Genomic DNA, 19057 nt, shown 5'->3' with positions numbered 1-19057 from the left:
GGGGGGATACCCTAGCCTCTGGGATGGGGCAACCCATCATATCACCCTCATATCACGGAAGACACACGCCACGCGCAAGCGCTTGTGTTTACAAAGCTATACGGTCATCGCATCGACGGTAAAAATTATCACGTGACCTTCAACAATGTCGGATTCTCGATCGTGTGTACGAAGAAAAATCACGTAGATTTTGAAGATTCCTCGACGACGCATGTTAATGACAGGCCATAACCTACATCAACGGTTTTTAAAATTGATGTTAGAACTTGTAAGTTATCAATTTTATTAAAATCTGAGTCTGAGTTTGAGAGCACTGCGGCGTTGTCGTGAAATAGGATTTGGAATATCGGGATCCTCATCATTTTTTGCACGCAACTCGCAGCCAACCTGGACGGCCGGTGTTGTGGTGCCTGGCGCGCTGGCCTGGGCTGATTCCACCGTAGGCCGTACCGCTGCCGCTGCCGGTGGTTTTCCATTTCATCTAGCTAAATTTTAGACATTAACTGAACCTGTTTCAATATTTGTTTTTTTTAATGTGATTTATCTAAGGCTATATTGATATCTGTTAGTAATAGCCTTGCCCTGGCCCGGCCCTTGGCCTAGCAATACTTTGTAAGACAACTTTGTCTTTAAAAATAAATGCAACTGCAAAGGCAATGCCAATGCACGAAGAACTTTGCCTTTGGCAAGTTTGGGCGCTTGTTCAGAAACCTATCCAAAATTTGACCCGCAACTCCGGCGTGGAGATACCCTACTAAAACATACCCAAAATGAAGTAAATATTCATTAAATGTCCAAATGAAGATCATAAGTTAAAAGTCGTTATGTTTATTATATTACCTGTTTTTTTTGTGTCAATTTTTCTTGTTATTTTTGGAGTACTTTTCAGAAAACACTTTTTCACAGGTTTCGCGGCAAACAGCTGCACAATGATGGTAATGTCTCAGATCCTCATTACGGTAGATAACTTCACACAGTCACAGGCGTGCGCGCGCCCGCTGTACAGTGAGTTTACGTGCTCTCATTGGCCGATCTGCTTGAGTGAGTGGCTATGGCTTCGAATTTAAGTGAGAGAGGGCCTAGAAACTTAAGCGCAACTTAATTTCAATGGCAAAGTGTTAAGTCAATAGATCTACGTTATATTACGTGATTTTCGTCAGAGATTTTGACACGTCCTATTTTAAACAGGTGACGCACTTCACTTCACACAGCATTGCAAACACATAAAATAGACAAATCAACGAACATCTCAGAATAAATTTACAGTTTGTACTGTACCTTAAAAATGACTTAAAAAGTATTTAAGTAAAACTTAAGTAAGTGAAATACTTAGCGGTAAGTGAAAAAATCATAACAAATAGATTCTAGAAAAAAGTAGATGGTTTGACTGAAATATCATAGATCTAATTTTGGTATCGAAAAACCGGAAAAACGCAAGCTTACTCCTTGCACAAATATCTATAGCATTGAGTGAATAGAAAACAGCGATAGCCAATCTGAAGGGCCCATGTTGGCTAGGCTAGGCACCAACTTACGAAAATGAGACTGAGATCGGATGAACAATCTGTGCATGCGCTAATTGCAAGCTAAAGTTCTACGTGCAATGTAGCATGTAGACCCTAGATCTAGTCTACTAGCAGCCGTTTGTTTAAATATTAATTTAACTTTTATTAAGGGACTGTGTTCTTTCTTGGGGCATGATGGGGGAAGGAAATGCCTGCTCTGAATAAAGATGACTGTTCAGTGTAAGCAGTCGCGAGTCTTGAGATTTTGAAGTTCAATTGGTGTTTATTTCTTTGATACTTCAGTGACCGTAAACAGATGTTTTTCATTTGATTGCATTACTTATCAAATTTCTCTTTCCATCATTTAGTGAAACTGAGCTTATTGCAGAAGACAGATCAATAGAACCAGGTTGATGATAGATTTTCGCTAACTCCAGCCTTCATGGACATCCCAGAATCATTAACATCACTAAATGCTGCAGGTGGTGACGAAAGGGTGAACTTTATCATAGGAGAAATACCAAGTGATGCAAAGTCCCAGGTAGATATACACGTATACATGTAGACCTGTACTTATTACTGTGTTACAATGTTCAGAAACTTATAGGAAGTTCTCATCAAACTTTAACAATATTGAAGCACATTTCTATAGTTTTTTTAATCTCTTTGAATTGAACTTATTCTGCATGAAAGCATATTTCAGAGCATTACATTTCTATGTGTTCATCTACAAAGTGATCATTCACACTAGGTTAGAAGGCCAAGTAAAGTTGATTTCTTGTTGTTTCTCGTCCCCTTTCACTTTTATTTTTCTGTCTGTCTCCTTTTTGTTGGATACTTTAAACTGGACATGAATTAAAGAAGAATCTGAGGAAGCCTGGTCAACAGTACCGGTACTGCAATAGAATGCCAGTAGTGCATGAACAGGTGAAAATGGAGAAAATAGTGTTGATATTGGCTTATTACTTGTTATGTGTATGTGTGCAGGAAAGCTATCAATCAACAACTGATGGAACCCTCTCCTTAGTTATGAAAAATGAAGTTTAGAAACCAGGTATAGGTTTCATTTTTACTTGGCCTCAGAGCTTAGGTTCATACCTGTACATTCTGTATGAAATTTGTTAAGAATGCTTTCAACCATATGCATGAATTTTATGTAGGAAAAATTGAAACCAGTTTCATGCAGCTTGTTTGTTCTTGAATAACCTTGTTGTTGTTGCTTCCTTTTTTTTGCTTTTAAGATCTGAAATTAAATGACATCTACATGTAATTTAACTTTTATTTCTAGAGGATCTAAAAGGTTATCCAGCACTATGCAAAAGGTAACTATGATTAAATCATTAAACTCTTGTTGGAGCTTCAATAGACCTGCATGAAGAGAGCTGATTTATCATGTATGCCATTAAGTGGAAACAGACCCTGCCCACAACAGTCTCAATGTGAACCTCTCACACCCCTAAGGAAAGATCAAAACAATTTATCAAAGAGAAAAAATATCACAGGTACAAAATTTATTGTACGCCACCGTGTGTACATATGGATATTCATACATTTAATATAAGGAATTCCTATTTGCACTTAAAACTTACCAATCACCCAGCCATGTTTTACTCTTGATGTAAGGGGTTCCATGTCGCTAAACTATCTACAAATTTATGAGCTTGGAATATTACATCTGCAAAGAGAAATATTGCAGTTTAACTTTAAATACACTTGCAGTAAACATAAAATAGACTTGTTTAGCAGACTAGTTGAAGCACTTGGGTTCCATGTGTAGGGTTTCGTGTAATCCTTTATTTTCTTCAGTTGTATTTCCTTAAAACTGTTAACCTATAGAATGCCAGGTCAAGTTTTCTGAGGTTGGTTTCATACATTCTAGCTATACACGTATTAGTTTTCAAGGTGATTGGTACTCTTTAATCACGCATTTTAATACAGTTTTGTTTCTTTTAATCATGACAAGGTAACTTAAGACAGATTCTAATGAAATAGACATTTAAAAATAACAGAAAGAACCACCTCTTGTCTCTTGATTGGAAGCACAATTAAATTGAAGAAAAAATTACTTTCAAGCCAGCTAGACTTTGCTACATATTCTCTAGCCAGAATTTTTAGCTACACAAAGAATGTATCACAATTTGCCTCTTATAAAATATTTAACAAACTGTTTGTGAGCAATACAAGTACACATACATATACCGGTACTACATGTTCATTTGATTTCAGACTATTATCAAAGTCTCTTCATTTCAGAAGTGTGAATATTTTTCCTTTAATTTATACAATTATGTACATTTGCCTATCTTTTCTTTTCCACTATTGCAATTTTCACAGTATATTTCTTACAAATATCTAATGTAGACAAATCATATCAAGTCTTTCACTTTAAGTTACTGGATACAGTTACGTTGGAATATGTGGATTCATTTTTTTTATTTTTTTATTTTTTCAGAATAATTATTAAAGCTTCATAGGCCTATAAATTTAATTTCAGATCCATGGAAATGAAAATGAAAAAGTCTGAACAAAGCACCAGACAATTTATGTAGCGTATACATGTAGACATCTTTACACAAAATACAGAGATGCGTAAACTGTAAAGGTAGATGCACAATTTAATAAGAAGATACTGTGTGGTTATGTTTAGCTTTTTTGAATGAGACTCCTTTTAAAAAGATAATGTATTGTAATATAAACTCAATTGAAGTTAAAAGGTTTACATTAGTCTAGGATTTTTATATTTATTTTACTACCGGTACCCCACTTTAGAAAAAGAAAAAGAAAAGAAAAATATTTTTCAGCACTGGTATAATTTACGTATTTAATAGCATGCGTAGTTTCATACAAAGTTTCTCCAATGCTCTGCAGAAGCTTCTTAATCTGTGTACTTAAAAACAAATTAAAGCAAAAAAAAACAATCTGAAAGGCCGATACATGTACACTGTAGGTTCGTATTAGAGAGTACAGCAGGATGAGCAGGTTCACATGACCTGGTACATGTTTGTTATTGGTGCTCTGTCCATCGTTTCAAGAAACTGTCATAAGTGCAAGTTCGCTGACAACCCATTGAAACGTGTGCATTATATTTAGCATGTGTTTCAATTGGATTTCAGTGAACTTTTACTTATAAAGGATTTGTGAAACAATGCCCGATTTCTAACTATTCTTACTGTACATTCATAGCCATTCTACTATCTTTTAGTTAGATGTCTCTGCTTCTTTGGTTAATTTCTAATAATATTTTCTTGCTCTATATACTTTGTTAAACCTTTGTGTAAATTGTTTTTCTCTGTCAGTCGAAGCATCAGCATGCATTTATTTGATGGATTAAGTTGGTCACTGTGCTATGAAACCTTTTCTAACATACAGTATTACAGGGCTCAACAGTAACACTAACATATACATGTACATGCAGGTCCACAAAACTATGGACCCCCTTAAATTTAGAAATGTTATGAGCCGGTGCACTGCATACACTGTACGTAAGGATTCTGTAGATTGCAGTTTGAAACTGTGGAGCCCTGAGTATTACACGAATTTGTATTTGATCAGAGCTGTATACCAATGCATATTAAATGCCCCAAATACTTATATTTTATTATAGTTTTGGCCTTTGTAATGATTTTAAAAGGTCCAGCTCAAATTTGGGTATTTCAATCTAAATTAACCTTGACAAATTCTCCTAATTACCTTTTAAAAGTGAAAATATTTACTTTAGGTCTGCAAAACCATCTTAAATATTGCACTGACACCAATGGTATTATGTTCAAGGCATGATGTAAATCCAAAATTTGGTAGTCTGATCCACAGCACGTAAAAGTGAAAAGGCATTTGAAACCTTGCAACATACATGTTCATGTCTGTATGCAGGTGCTATGGAACTTGGTTATATGGAAGGTCTATGTTTATTACATGTACATTATGTTTATTGATCATACTAATGCATGTAGATGTAGCTAGTATGCACATTTAACACTTAGAATTTAGCCACTTGTAGATCAGGGAGCTGGTGGTACATGTACTGTATGTAGCCCAAGCGCATGCTAATAAGTGTCAGTCCATGTGATCGTGAGTTTCAGTTGGTTGTAAAAGTATAATTTTGTATAATTATTTGGTATTTTGTCGTAAATTGTTAATTTTGAAACAAACTAACAAGAAAAAAAAAATAGATGGATTGATCAGCAGCAACTCTTTGATCCTAACCAACCTTAGTTAAAATCAATGATTATTACATGTAAATATGACTATCGGGTTTAATTTTATATAACGGATGTTTAATTTCCTATTTGATTTTACGATGTAGTAGAAACTAATTTACTGGCATGTTAGATCTTGCTTGCATGTTTAAAATTTATTTTAATTTTGATTACGGTAATTAAAAAAAAGTTCTACAAGAAGGGCAGAATGCATGTAAGTTTTTATTCAATAGAGACAGAAGGGCTTTCATATATTAAAGTGTTGTACCATTGAGAACTAATTGACATATAGAATGGATTTTTTTTTCTCCCTCCCCTGTCCAGGCAAGCGCAAACAATGGGCTCAGCACATCGCCCTCTGCTGTCTCGGGCCTGTCTCGCTGGGAAGCCATGGAGATCAAACCAAAGGTCGTCGTCGGGATCTGCTGCATGGGCAAGAAGGCCAGCTCAAGACCGATGCGGGAGATCCTCCACCGGCTTGAAAAGTTTGAGTATATATCCTTGGACATTTTTGACGAGGATATGATCTTGAACGACCCCGTGGAGAGCTGGCCCCAGTGCAATGCTCTCATCTCGTTCTTCTCCACGGGCTTTCCGTTGCACAAAGCCATCGAGTACGCCAAGCTACGTAAGCCACTGGTCATCAATGATCTTGAGGCACAGTACAACCTGCATGACAGGTAATGAACACTTTCAGAACAAAAATACTATTTGTCAAATTTACATAATGATCTTACAGCTTACAATGTAAAATACATGCATTTACAGAATTGCTTATCAGTAGATACATGTAGATGCCTTGGTAGGAGGAATTTTAAAATATTGATTGAATTCATGCAGGCATATAAGAGACATTCTGGCATTCATGTCCTTAGGCAAGACATTGTTGTCAGTGGGTACAGTACCTTGTAGTAAGAAATATCAGTAGTGCTATGAGCACCAAAATCTCCAGTCTAAATAAGCGTGGGTAGTAACTGAGTGCCTTGAATATATTATGTGGTGGTTTAAATACAAGAAGCCAGTATTATAAAACCCATTTGGTGGAACATTCATAAGGTTGTGTTTATAAGGTTGTGTTTAATCTCATTTCAGGAGGAAAGTGTTTGAGATTCTATCTGAGGAGGACATACTAGTTCCCAGACATGGTATCCATGATAGAGATTGTGATCCAGATGGTACGTATATGACTCAGCAAGTGCACATGATGTTATGGATTATGAAATTAGTCAATACCATAAAATATGAAATAAAGGAATACGAATGAATAAGACAAAAATTAAAACTTCCTAAATTGATTATTTTCACCATAATGATGCAGACTGTTTTTTTCCCATCTGTTATAAAATATCCAATATAAATGTTTTATTTGGTTGATAAGGAAAAAAATGTGTCAAACAAAAGCAGAACAAAAGAGAACTAAAAGAAGAACCGTAGTGAAGAAGCAATTCTGTACCTGTACTATTTTAGCTACAGCTCTATTGAAGATGTTCACCATCTTCATTTTTCCATATAAGGAAAACAGGTTCTTTAAGTTTAAGTTCGTTTCAGAGGGATTTATCTGTTATTAGAATGGAATGATGTATTTTTTCTTGTGATGTAGATGAAGCCTATAATTCATTTTTAAACACATTTAAAACTGTGTATGATCATAACTTTGTTGTTCTTATAGTGAAGAAAAGAAAGTTGCCACGAAAACGGCCCTTCACTGTTAAAAAAAAGATTAATAAAAAGTATAGATTATATAAAACATTTTGTCAGAAAAGAAACAACAGCAATGAATGTAAATATAAAAGAATTAGAAATAAATTATACTCAATTTTACAGTCTGTATAAAGAAAAAAATTTTTTTGTGATTTATTACAGAAGAATAGAAATAATATGTCTAAAACTTGGGAAGTTATTAATGATTTATTAGGAAAGAGAAGAAAATATCAATATCCTAATTATTTTCTTAAAGGTAAGAACAAGTAAACTGATCTTCAGTTGATTGTAAATGAATTTAATTCTTATTTTTCTAGTATTGCTAAAAAACTAAATCTGAACATGTTCAGAAACCGAAATACAATTTTAATTCATTTTTACGAGATCCTTTTTTCATCCTACCAATGACACAGAAGTTTTGAATATTGTCAAACTGCTCAGTTCAACTAAGAGCACATTTTGAAGGAATAAGTCAGTACATTATAAAGCATGTTATACATTTGTACATTTCATTGTTAAACCAATTTTCTTAAATGTAATCTTTCCTTTTTGTCAGGAAAAATCCCCAAGAATGTTAAAGTAGGAAAAATCAAACCCACATTTAAAAAAGGTGATCCCCACATATTCTCTAATTATCGACAATTAACACTACTCGCTTATAATAGGGTAGGCTCTTTAATCATATTAATAAAATAATCTTCTGACTGTTTCTCAATATGGTTTTAGAAAAAATTCATCATGTGGAATGCTCTAATTGACCTTCATGATCACATTCTCAATAAATTAGATAATAAATTGCGTACGTTAGGCTTATTTCTTGATTTGTCAAAAGCTTTTGATGTCATTAACCACGATATTCTCCTCATTAAATTACAACATTTTGGTATACGCGGTATTTCTTGGGAATGGTTCAGGGACTATCCTTTTGGATGACACTTTATCTTTTCAGGATCATCGATTGTATATAACTATAACAAAATATCTAAAAACATTAGTGTTCTTTGTAAATTACGTGTATTTCTGCCTGGAAAAGTATTGTTTATGTTGTATAATTGTTTAATTTTGCCTTATTTACATTACTGTAACATCACATGGGCCGGTGTGGGAACACCTAAACTAGAACATCTCTATAAACTTCAAAAGAAAACTTTAAGAATTTGTACAAACTCCCATTATCAAGCTCATTCACGTCCCCTGTTTTTTCGCTTAAGAACACTCAATAATATACATAAATTTCAGAGTGCTATTATGATGTATAATGTTTATAATAATTATGTACCTAAAAGAGTTTGTCAAATGTTTATCCTTAATAAATTTGTTCATCCGTATAATAGTCGTTCCTGTATCAAATATCATTATCCAAAGGTCTCTACCCAGTTAATGCTTTACTCTTTGATACATAATGGTCCCCATATTTGGAATGATTTAACTGATCAAATAACATTATGCACAACTATATCATCCTTTAAGGTTCTATTGAAGAGACAGTTGGTCTCTTCTGATTTCCCTTAACTCTTTCTTTTACCTTATTTTACCTTGCAATGTACCATGCATGTGTGTGTGTGTGTGTGTGTGTATGGTGTGTGTGTGTTTATCGGTGTGTATCTGTAATAAGTGGTATCTTTATTTATATATTATTGTTTTTGTAATGTGTACAACCATGTAATCTTGTTATTTATGTCAGGGGACTATTATACTTCAAAGTTTTTTAAAGTTCCTTTTTAGTCTCCAATTTCTTTATTTCAGAATTGTAAGATTATGAATGTTTCATGTTACTTTTGTTACTTTTTTGTATATATATTATCTTATTGTTTTATAATAATAATAATGATATCTTTAAAGTCCACTCCTAATTTTATTAAACCGAAACAGAAATTCTTTTTGCCCAATTGATCGTGAGCCCGGCAGCCACTAAGCAGCACCAGATTGATGTTGCTCTATCCCTTATTGTTGAACGCCAAACAAGGTAGCAACAACTCCCATCTTTTAATCTTTTTGGTATGATGCGGCCGGTTCGAACCCACGACCTCCTGGTTGTGAGGCGGACGCTCTACTGACTGAGCCAACACACCGGTTATGATTGAAATAAATGAATCAAATCGATTCTATATATTTATTTAAAAAAATGATTTGATATATTTTTGATATACTTTTTCCATGCCTCCACCATATGATATCCGTTTAGATTGCATTTTATATATTAGTAATGAGCATATTTTTTAAAATTCTAATCAGATTTCTCCCTCATTGAGAATGATGATGAGTTGGAGATCGATGACGTCATCTTCCGCAAGCCATTCGTAGAGAAGCCTGTATCAGCAGAGGATCATAATGTCTATATCTACTACCCGTCGTCGGCTGGAGGTGGTAGTCAACGGCTCTTCAGAAAGGTACAGAAATAATTTTCTCTGTATTCCAATAACCCTGACATCGACCTTTAATCCATAACTAACCCAAAACCTGGCCGATGAAGATAAGGTCACTCAAACCAGTTTTGCATTTCAAGCCCCAATTGGGACTTATATGCACACTCATTTTTTTCAAAGGACCACCAAAAAATGGAACAGCCTCCAAAAGTCCACCATCAACCAAATCTGCTTTTCATTTTGGAGTATTTAGGAGGATAACAAACCAAGAACCAAGAACCCTCATTGATAACCCTGTAATTTGTAAATTGCATTGATTGTACTGAATATTGATGTAATCTATACTAAAGTCCCATGGGATTGAAAACAAAATAAGAAAGTGCTTCTTTTAAAAGAAACCACTTTGGTAGAATATAAATTTATCAAACACAAGTGACTACAGAATCTGTATTTCAAGTGTTGATGTTTGTTTAACTTATGCAAGTGAATGAAAATTGGCTAATCTTACTCTTATAATTTTTATCATTCTTAGTGAGCTAATAACAAAAATATTGTTGCTCCTTGATCTGAAAATCAAAGAGCCATGCATTGTTGATACAGAGTGCTATTTACTATAGATAAGGAATTGTCTGCATTTATTTCTTCATGCTTTTTGTCCCAATACTGTACTTATTAAATATTTGATAAGTTTGAATTGATCCAATAACATTTTTATATTAAACATAATTATAATACAAATATACAGACATTTATATCCATGTAACAACAATAAATCAAAGAAGAAATCAAATGGATCTATAGTATAAAGAATAAAAAACATCAGCGATCATCAAAATTTCCCCTCCCTAGAACAAAAAAGGATTTCCGTCAGTGTTCTATCATCTGCTAAACTGCTTAAAGGGATCGTTGAACCCTGTTAAAATTGAGATGCACGGCCCTACGTGTTATCAGTGTCTGTGATATGGTGTTATATTGAAGCCCTAAAAAATTGCGCTTCAAAATATCAAGAAGTGCCTCAAGAAAGTAAAAACCTTTGAGTGACTGGTTTTACCCTACTTGTCCAATTTGTTTCCATCACGCAGCAAGAAGATCGAGGATCTACTCTTGTGGGCTTTTTCAAGGTTGAGAAAATATTTAGTATTTTTTTCTCCAAACTCACTCCAGTTCGCCCTTGAGTGTATAATAATAACCTGAGTTACCTTGTCCATATAAGACTCATATTCATACTGCCCCCCCCCCCCATGACAAAACGGCAAAACATACAATTTTTTTCAAAATGCTTTTTTGGGGCTTTTGGTACCGGTACTCAATACATCATATTACGCATGTTAAACCATTTTTTTGAATTTTTAAAGTGTCACTATTCATAATTAATTAGCATGTCTAAATGGCACAACAGCATGTTTTTCTTATAAACCCATGACAAAAGAGCATAACATCACAAAGCACCGTGCACTGAAGCAGGATGCACTTGAGTGTGCAAGGAGACACTAGTAACCAATCAGAATGGACATTTCTGCATGAATGATCTTCACTTGGTACTTTGTAGGATTCCTCCAAAAGACGCCGTAAAGGTGTTTAAACTGGAGGTGTGTCGTCATGTGCGGCCACCAACTTAAGGTGCTGGTTTTAACCGCAGATTTTAAAATATTTAAGGAAGGTTGGGTTACAATTGAGGGAGAAAGACTGTTCCAGTCCTACATACTGGATACAGTGTACTTTCTTTACAACAATCCCCATAAAAAAACAGCACAACTTCATTAGTTCATCTTATTTTACAGAGTTTGAAACATCTTCATGAATGATTGATTTTGTAAATTTCATATAAAATCATCAAATTTGTTTAAAAATCGTTTAAAATTGACATAGTTTTAGGCAAACACCTACATCCATGTTATTTGAAGACTTTAATTCAACATGTACATACTATTAAATTAACAGTGTCTTGCATTAATTCCTTTCCGTCAAAGTATGTTCATTCATTGTTAAAGCAGTAATACCACGACAAAACAGCATAACAGACACTTTTTAGCGTTAAATCAAGATCAAGTTCACTTTGCATCTCATTAAGTACATAGACAACCTGTTGGGAAAACTGGGGATGCCCAGCTTGTCTGTCAAGATTTATATCCATAAGTACATTAAAGTCACCTCCCATTATACTTAGAATTGTATCTATATCTTCAATTGAGTCTAGTCGTAAAACAAAATGTTAAAAAAAGACTCTTTGCTCTGTTCTTTTGTCTGCAGTTGGTGCTTAAACATTGCATATTATACACTCATTTCCATCAATAACTAGTTTTGATATCAAATACCTTCCGTTATCGGAAATTATTTTAGATACGACACTGTATTCGACAGTCTTTTTTTATCATGATCAAAACCTGTCTACTATGTACAGAACCATGCGAAAAAAACAAATCGCCATTCCACTCGGATGCCCAAGTACTAACAGTGTCTGGAGAACTATAAGTGGAGCAAAATAATATCTGCTTGTTTTTCTTGGAGCCAAGAAAAACCTTCATTGTTTTAAAGCTCTACCTCAGACCTCGTACATACAATGAAAGACACTTTATATGCATATCTTTAAAGGTCATTAAAAAAATTCACTTTGCGGCAGAGGTTTCTTGGGATTACAGGTGTACAGAAAACAGCCACCATTCTTGGCTTTGGCACCATGCATTATTCCGGCAATAATGAGAGACTATACAAAAGTGCTTGCTTGGAGTCACTGCCCTTCATCGTAATGTATAGACAGTCAGAACAGAAAACATGTGTACAAATTATTTGGATAAACGCATCATGAAAAAAATGAGAAAGGCCTATAAACAAATGACAACATTTCAGGTTTATGTAAATGCAAATTCCATGCCAATACTGGACTTAATACATGTATTTGATATACTTCTTGCTCTTTAACAGATGCGCAATAGGAGTAGCATCTATTCTCCAGAGAGTCGAATAAGAAGGGCAGGCTCTTACATGTATGAAGAATTCATGCCTACAGATGGTACTGATGTAAAGGTAAGAACAAGTGACTAGATACTGAATGGGTGACCCGACCACATGCATCATCAGCATTTTTGACAATTTGAATGGAATTTCAAAGTTAAGTTTTTCAGGAAAGAGGAAGTGTTTCTTTTTTTTTTTCCAGGTTGTTTGTAATGAGAAGTAGTATTTGTTGTAAAGGTAAGCATCACATTTTAGAGATCATGAAAAAGTAATCAATTAAAATATGAATTTGATGTATTTATACCATACAACAGTACATGATCTGTGAATTAGAATAGTAGGCTAGCTGATAAAATCATACTACATGTAGCTCCATTTTGTGGAAAGCGTGTGCATCCAATACTGATTTTCTAATTGGAAGTGGAATTTTATCACCATAACTTTTGTTCCTACTCTGATGGTGTTGAACGCTGCAGGTATACACAGTAGGACCAGACTATGCCCATGCAGAAGCCAGGAAGTCACCTGCACTGGATGGGAAGGTAGAGCGAGACAGTCATGGAAAGGAGGTCCGTTATCCAGTCATACTCACCAACTCAGAGAAGATGATTGCAAGGAAAGTCTGCCTGGCATTCAAGGTATACAGGCTTCAATTTGTATAGACATTAATCCTAATAAGGCTGTGTCATTGTAGTGGTCTCTCAGCTAGAGAGTAGCGGGAGTGTACCAAAATGGCAGTCTTTATAATAGGTAGTTGGTCTCCATAGGGAGGTGGTCTTTACAGGGAGATGACCTTTAAATAAAGTCAGGTGGTCTCTATGTGCAGGTTACCTAATACAGGTATCAATTAGAAACAAAATTCTTGAAAACATACATAATGTGGTTCTTAATGCTGGTTTTATTATGTTCATAATCTTCTATGCCTAGGACCCTTCTGCATCTCAAAGGATGGTTAATCCTTATTTTTCTGAGAGCAAGAAGAAACACAATAGAAAAAGAAAAATTCTTGAGAAAATTGGACAAATTATAAGCAATTCTGGTATTTTAAAAGTCGGATCATGAACCTGACAATGACTTTTCATGAGAGCAAGAAGGAACACAAGAATAAAAGAAAAAGTTTGAGAAAATTAGACAAATTATAAGCATATTCTGGTATTTTGAAAGTCGGATCATGAACCTGACAATGACTTCCCTTCTCAAGTAGCTGGTTACATACATACATACATACATACATACATACATACATACATATTGGTATAATTATTTAGCGCCTTTACATGAACATGAACATGAACATGGTCATTCATACTCTAAATAACTTTGTTACGAATACCTGACACTCCATGAGTTTTTTATGCGTACCCTAGTTTCTTTTCTTTGCAACCACATAGACATTAACAGATACGATCAAAGACTAACCTACATGTATGTTGCACTTTTTGTTTTCTCCTTCCAGCAAACTGTATGTGGGTTTGATCTGCTGAGGGCCAGTGGAAGATCCTATGTGTGTGATGTCAATGGATTCAGCTTTGTCAAGAACTCAAATAAGTATTATGATGACTGTGCCAAAATCCTAGGGTAAGTTATAGCTCATTTCATATTGTAGGGGGTTAAAAAGCAGTTATCTCATGACACACTGGTCTCTGCCTATTAGAAACATAACAGAAACTTTACAATATGATTTGTTGTTGTGATGAAATTAAATTGATTTGAAGTGACTGGAATTAATTGGTCCTCCTCTTCACAATGGAAAAGCAGTAAACATTTGATACAGTTGGTAGAGGTATATGAAAATGGAATTATTCCACTTCTCATGTACTTTGGACTTTGTAACATATATTCAAGACTTGAACATAATGGAATGAGCAAGAAATCTGACACTCGATAGAAAGTTCATTCTGCTATGGAAGGCCATGAAGACCCTGTTCTCAACTCAGAGGCTGCCTGATCTAGTGTAAGCTGGATCGCACTGACTTGTGTAATGAGAACAGGGTCTTAACATTTTATGATAGATGGATAGAAAAATGGTATTTTATTGCATTTTTCATGAATGACAGTTTCACAACTGAATTGCATATGAATTACGCAAATTGAAAACGATAAACATTGTACAAAATTGCAGAACATTTAGTTAACATTATGAAGACGTATCATGTTACTACTGGCTATATACTATTAACAATTAAATAACCGTTAATGAACATCATTTCAAATAAGAATGTATACGATAAACGTAATTATATGGAAATATGTTAAGGCTGTAATGATTTTTTGTATTCTATAAATTTATACTACAACCATCTTTCCTAAAGAACACAAAATCAACCATTCAGTCTGTTGTCATGTTGAATCCTGTTGAAAAACTTGTTTTGATTGTATGTGGTCATTAACAATTAGATGCTTCAAAAACTTTCAGTTGGGTCGTTTTAAATGTATATCTTCTTCCACCTTCCATCTTGTTTTTGTGTTTAGGAATATGATCATGAGGGAGTTAGCTCCAAAATACAACATCCCATGGCAGATGTTCACCTTAGATGAAGAGATACCATACATGCCAACCACATCAGGAACCATGTAAGTCACCTGATCTATCAATCACTCATATAATTAAGTCTTTAGTCTTTCACCAATATGCTAATGTGGCACTTTTGAGGCAAAATTTGCAGGTTTGTGTCAATCTGTTTATTGTTTTTCTTCAATTACATAGCTGATTTTACTGTCAGGTTGTGTACTCAAAATATATCTCACTTTCTACTTTAGATATTATTTTATTTCATGCAAAGCTGTTACAAAAATGCTGTCCTTCGTATTTCAAAGTTTTGAACATTTGCATTATGATGAATTGTTTTCTAGAGAAAATGTCTAATGGATATTATTTATTTCAATATACAGTGTAACGGGTGAAATAGATGATAATTGCTTGTGATGTACCTATTTATCACTGTCATGGTCTTCCTATAAATTGTGAGGAATAGTGTATTCATTCACTCATTTGTGCCTTGATGGGAGATACATGTATGCCTTATTTGTATTTTCCAGGTTTTGCAAAGTTTCTTAAATTGATTAATTCATATCATACTTGTAACAATTGTTTCTGCCAGGATGGAGCTCCGATGTGTAATAGCTGTTATCAGGCATGGAGACAGAACACCTAAACAGAAGATGAAAATGGAGGTCAAGCATCCCAAGTAAGATACCGTATTCTTATGGAAGTAATCTTTAAACAAATTGACATCGGGAAATGTCTCATTTCCTATGTTCTCTGTAGTATCAGAAGCTGAACATATGTTACCCCATTTGAATATATTCTAGAAGAGTGAGTATGTATCAGAATAATGAACATCGGATCCTATCAATAATTCCTTTGTTTTTCAGATTCTTTAGTCTGTTTGAGAGCTATGGTGGACGCTCCAAGGGTAAGGTGAAGCTGAAGAGGCCTGAACAGCTGCAGAAGATTCTAGATGTGTCAAGATATCTGCTAGGAGAACTCAAGGTATGTATTGTATGGCCATTGTAGTTTTGATTGGTGCTCCAGTAGGAAAATAATGAGGAAGGTGCATTTTTTGCCTAGATGAAAGGCTTAAAATCTTGATAAGTGTATATAACCGATGAAGCCTTTTGAGGTTACAAAACATGCATGATGTTTTGCCTTTTGACCTTAAGTATGTCTTGAGCAGTTTGGCTAGATCTTACTTTTCTCGGACAATGTGGTGATACATTCATGGTGCCTAGACCCGCAGAGGATTGTCAGCTAGTACATATAGGACATGATATAGGTATGGTCTCATTTACCCAAGGTAGCCTAATCAGTATAGATACTACGCTTCCTGAGACCCCTGTGATTATTATCCCTCTCAATACACCTAGGTAAAGAGGGACCTGGCGTGAGAAACAACATGTCCCTTGAGTGTCAAACCTTGCACACCATCATCACTGTCTTCCATGGACGTCTTGAACTATGACTTAAAGCCCCAGTGTACTACTTACAGCTACTTGCGCCGTCTATATAGCAAACAATGCCTTATCGGTGACCAATGGTCCCCCATGATCCTCTTTTTCTTATGTTAAATGAGAGCTGATCTGATGAGATAACCACCTGTCCGTGATCTTGCAGGGAGGTCTAATCCCCCTGGCCAAACTAATACAGACAGGCTTTAAATAATCCTTCTCTAATTATTTCTTTAACTTCAGTGGCAGAAGCACAGGAGTCAGCCTGAGATTGAGGAGAGGGAGTCGAAGCTAGAGCAGCTAAAGGCCGTCCTGGAGATGTACGGCCATTTCTCAGGGATCAACCGTAAGGTGCAGCTCAAGTACCTTCCCAAGGGCATCATGAAGCACTCCAGCAGTGAAGAAGGTAAACATTTTTATCTCTTGCTAAATCTTTCGAAAAAAGGATGCATCGTCTGTTTAGAGCCACAAAGACGCTTAATTGTATACTCAAATGTGAAGAGTATGCTCATGTGGCTCCATACAGATGATCATGTATCCATATTTGATTGACATGCATTTTTTAAGGACTGGTTAGGTTAGGGTGTCTGAATGTCCGGAGCACATTGCAAGAACCTTTTAGATAGCCTCACATGACCTGTGCTATATTTCTAGGGATTTATCTTTTTGTAAGGATTAGTCTTTTAAGACTTATCCACATTCATGATGAATAAATTTCTGTATTTTAATTTCCTCACAATCATGTTGAATAATCAAAGCGCTATCACTCACAGTAAGTTAGGAATGTGTTTAGTTACGATGGGATTTAGTTCATGGGATTGGGCATCTTTGCCTCAGGTTCTAAAATCCTGGATTTAACTCAGGCTGCATTCATAATTATTAACCTTTAGGTCTGTCAGGAATCCCATGACTTTTACAAGCTGATTGTCTGTCTGATTATCAAGATATTCATAATTTGAATAAGAAATTTCTAAAACTGTCTGGCAAATAGTTTTGAACAGTTTTTTAATAACACTACAGTCTAGTGGGCAAAATGAGTATGGTAAAACCGGTTATTCAAAGATTTGTTACTTTTTTGAAGCACTTCATGATCATTTTGTAGGGCTTCACTATTACACCATATCACAGACACTGATAACATGTAGTGCCATGCATCTCAGATTTGTAAAGCTGGAAACATTGTTAATAATGCCTTTAATGCACATGTAACTGCTTTTGAAGTAAACGTTGTGGATGAAAATAGAACTGCTTGCTCACTAAGAATTTACTTTTTTCCTTCATTGATATAATGGAATTTTTTCAAAATGTATATAATTCAAAGAAAAATCAAATGCATATTGTTTGTGAACATTTAAATATTGTTCCCCCAAGATGTCTGTAGTTATGAGAAAAGTTTGTGTAGATGATTACTAGGTTATCATTAATGAAATTGTTTGATAGAATTATGATTTTTCTCTTTTTCAAAACTCAAAATAAACATCAGTTTTGGCTCCATTTATTTATTTATTTCTTCAATGCTAAATTTCTTCATTACTGACTATATTACATTGGTTATTTCATCTATAAGTTGAATTAACATTTATTTCTTCATTTAATATTTCTTTTTGGTTGCTTTTTGGTTGCTCATGGTTCTGCCATACACTTTGAATGAAAATGAATGATTTCTGCATATAAGTGATACTGCGATCTGATATGGTTAGAATACAGTGGATGCCTACTGTAGCTACATATCCCCCCTTCCCATATTCACATGTAAATCCGTTGATATATACAAATTATATATATTAGGATTATTAATTTACATTTTCCCCATTTCCTTAGAGTGTTCCTTGGGTGTTTTTTTCTTTTAAGGCCTAAGTTGATTGATGAATTTATAAAAAAAACTTTTGAATGCCATTTATTCCTTTTTTGAGTGCTCGAGTCTATCTACATGCACCACAGTACTTTGTGATATCTAGGCCCAGTCAAATAGAGAGTTGATATTAATAGTAACTTATTTGCTATTGATATCAATCGCAACTATGTACATAAGAGATAAGGGACTGAAAACTTGTGATTGATTATTAAATGTACTTAAAATTGATGTGGATCAACTGTAAGTCTTTATAAGAGGGGCCCTGCTTCAGGCTTTAGTTCATCAAAGACATCTTTAGCATTTTATTTGAAATAAACTGAGCTTCACCAACATTCTGCATTACATTTAAACTTTAACCACATTAAACTTGCTTAGCCACGTGTCTTGAGCATCCAGGTTTTGTCTTTTGTTATTTTGACAAACTTGTTTCTTACCTGATATTTATGTTTTCTTTTGTCCTTTTCTTGCCCTCTTTTATTTCATAGCCTCTCACTCAGGTAATTGATAGCCTTAACTTCTTGTCCTTGGTCTTAG

The 19057-nt window shown here is 34.7% G+C and overlaps 1 protein-coding gene across 9 annotated transcripts in view; it reads left to right on the top strand.

The window, feature by feature from the left end:
- Positions 1-119: 119 nt before the first annotated feature.
- LOC574572 (inositol hexakisphosphate and diphosphoinositol-pentakisphosphate kinase 2) overlaps positions 120-19057 on the top strand; it is a 40784-nt gene continuing 21846 nt past the window's right edge. For 2 of the 9 annotated variants that reach the window (XM_031000325.1, XM_031000322.1), the window contains exons 1-14: positions 120-268; positions 1874-2046; positions 2367-2432; positions 6026-6381; positions 6794-6876; positions 9638-9792; positions 12691-12792; positions 13197-13358; positions 14177-14298; positions 15193-15294; positions 15822-15908; positions 16096-16213; positions 16912-17074; positions 19009-19020. In XM_031000325.1, coding sequence (XP_030856185.1) covers positions 1948-2046; positions 2367-2432; positions 6026-6381; positions 6794-6876; positions 9638-9792; positions 12691-12792; positions 13197-13358; positions 14177-14298; positions 15193-15294; positions 15822-15908; positions 16096-16213; positions 16912-17074; positions 19009-19020 — 1627 coding nt within the window. In that variant the 5' untranslated portion in view covers positions 120-268; positions 1874-1947. Of the gene's footprint in view, positions 269-1873; positions 2047-2366; positions 2433-2462; positions 2828-6025; positions 6382-6793; positions 6877-9637; positions 9793-12690; positions 12793-13196; positions 13359-14176; positions 14299-15192; positions 15295-15821; positions 15909-16095; positions 16214-16911; positions 17075-19008; positions 19021-19057 lie in introns of those variants that run through there. The other 7 variants (XM_031000326.1, XM_031000324.1, XM_031000323.1 and 4 more) reach the window with 6 other exon arrangements.

Source organism: Strongylocentrotus purpuratus, unplaced genomic scaffold, assembly GCF_000002235.5.
Source record: "Strongylocentrotus purpuratus isolate Spur 01 unplaced genomic scaffold, Spur_5.0 spur5_scaffold_6, whole genome shotgun sequence".
NCBI lineage: Eukaryota > Metazoa > Echinodermata > Echinoidea > Camarodonta > Strongylocentrotidae > Strongylocentrotus > Strongylocentrotus purpuratus.
The sequence above is the reverse complement of the archived record's forward strand: the minus strand, read 5'-3'. Positions and strand labels throughout refer to the sequence as shown.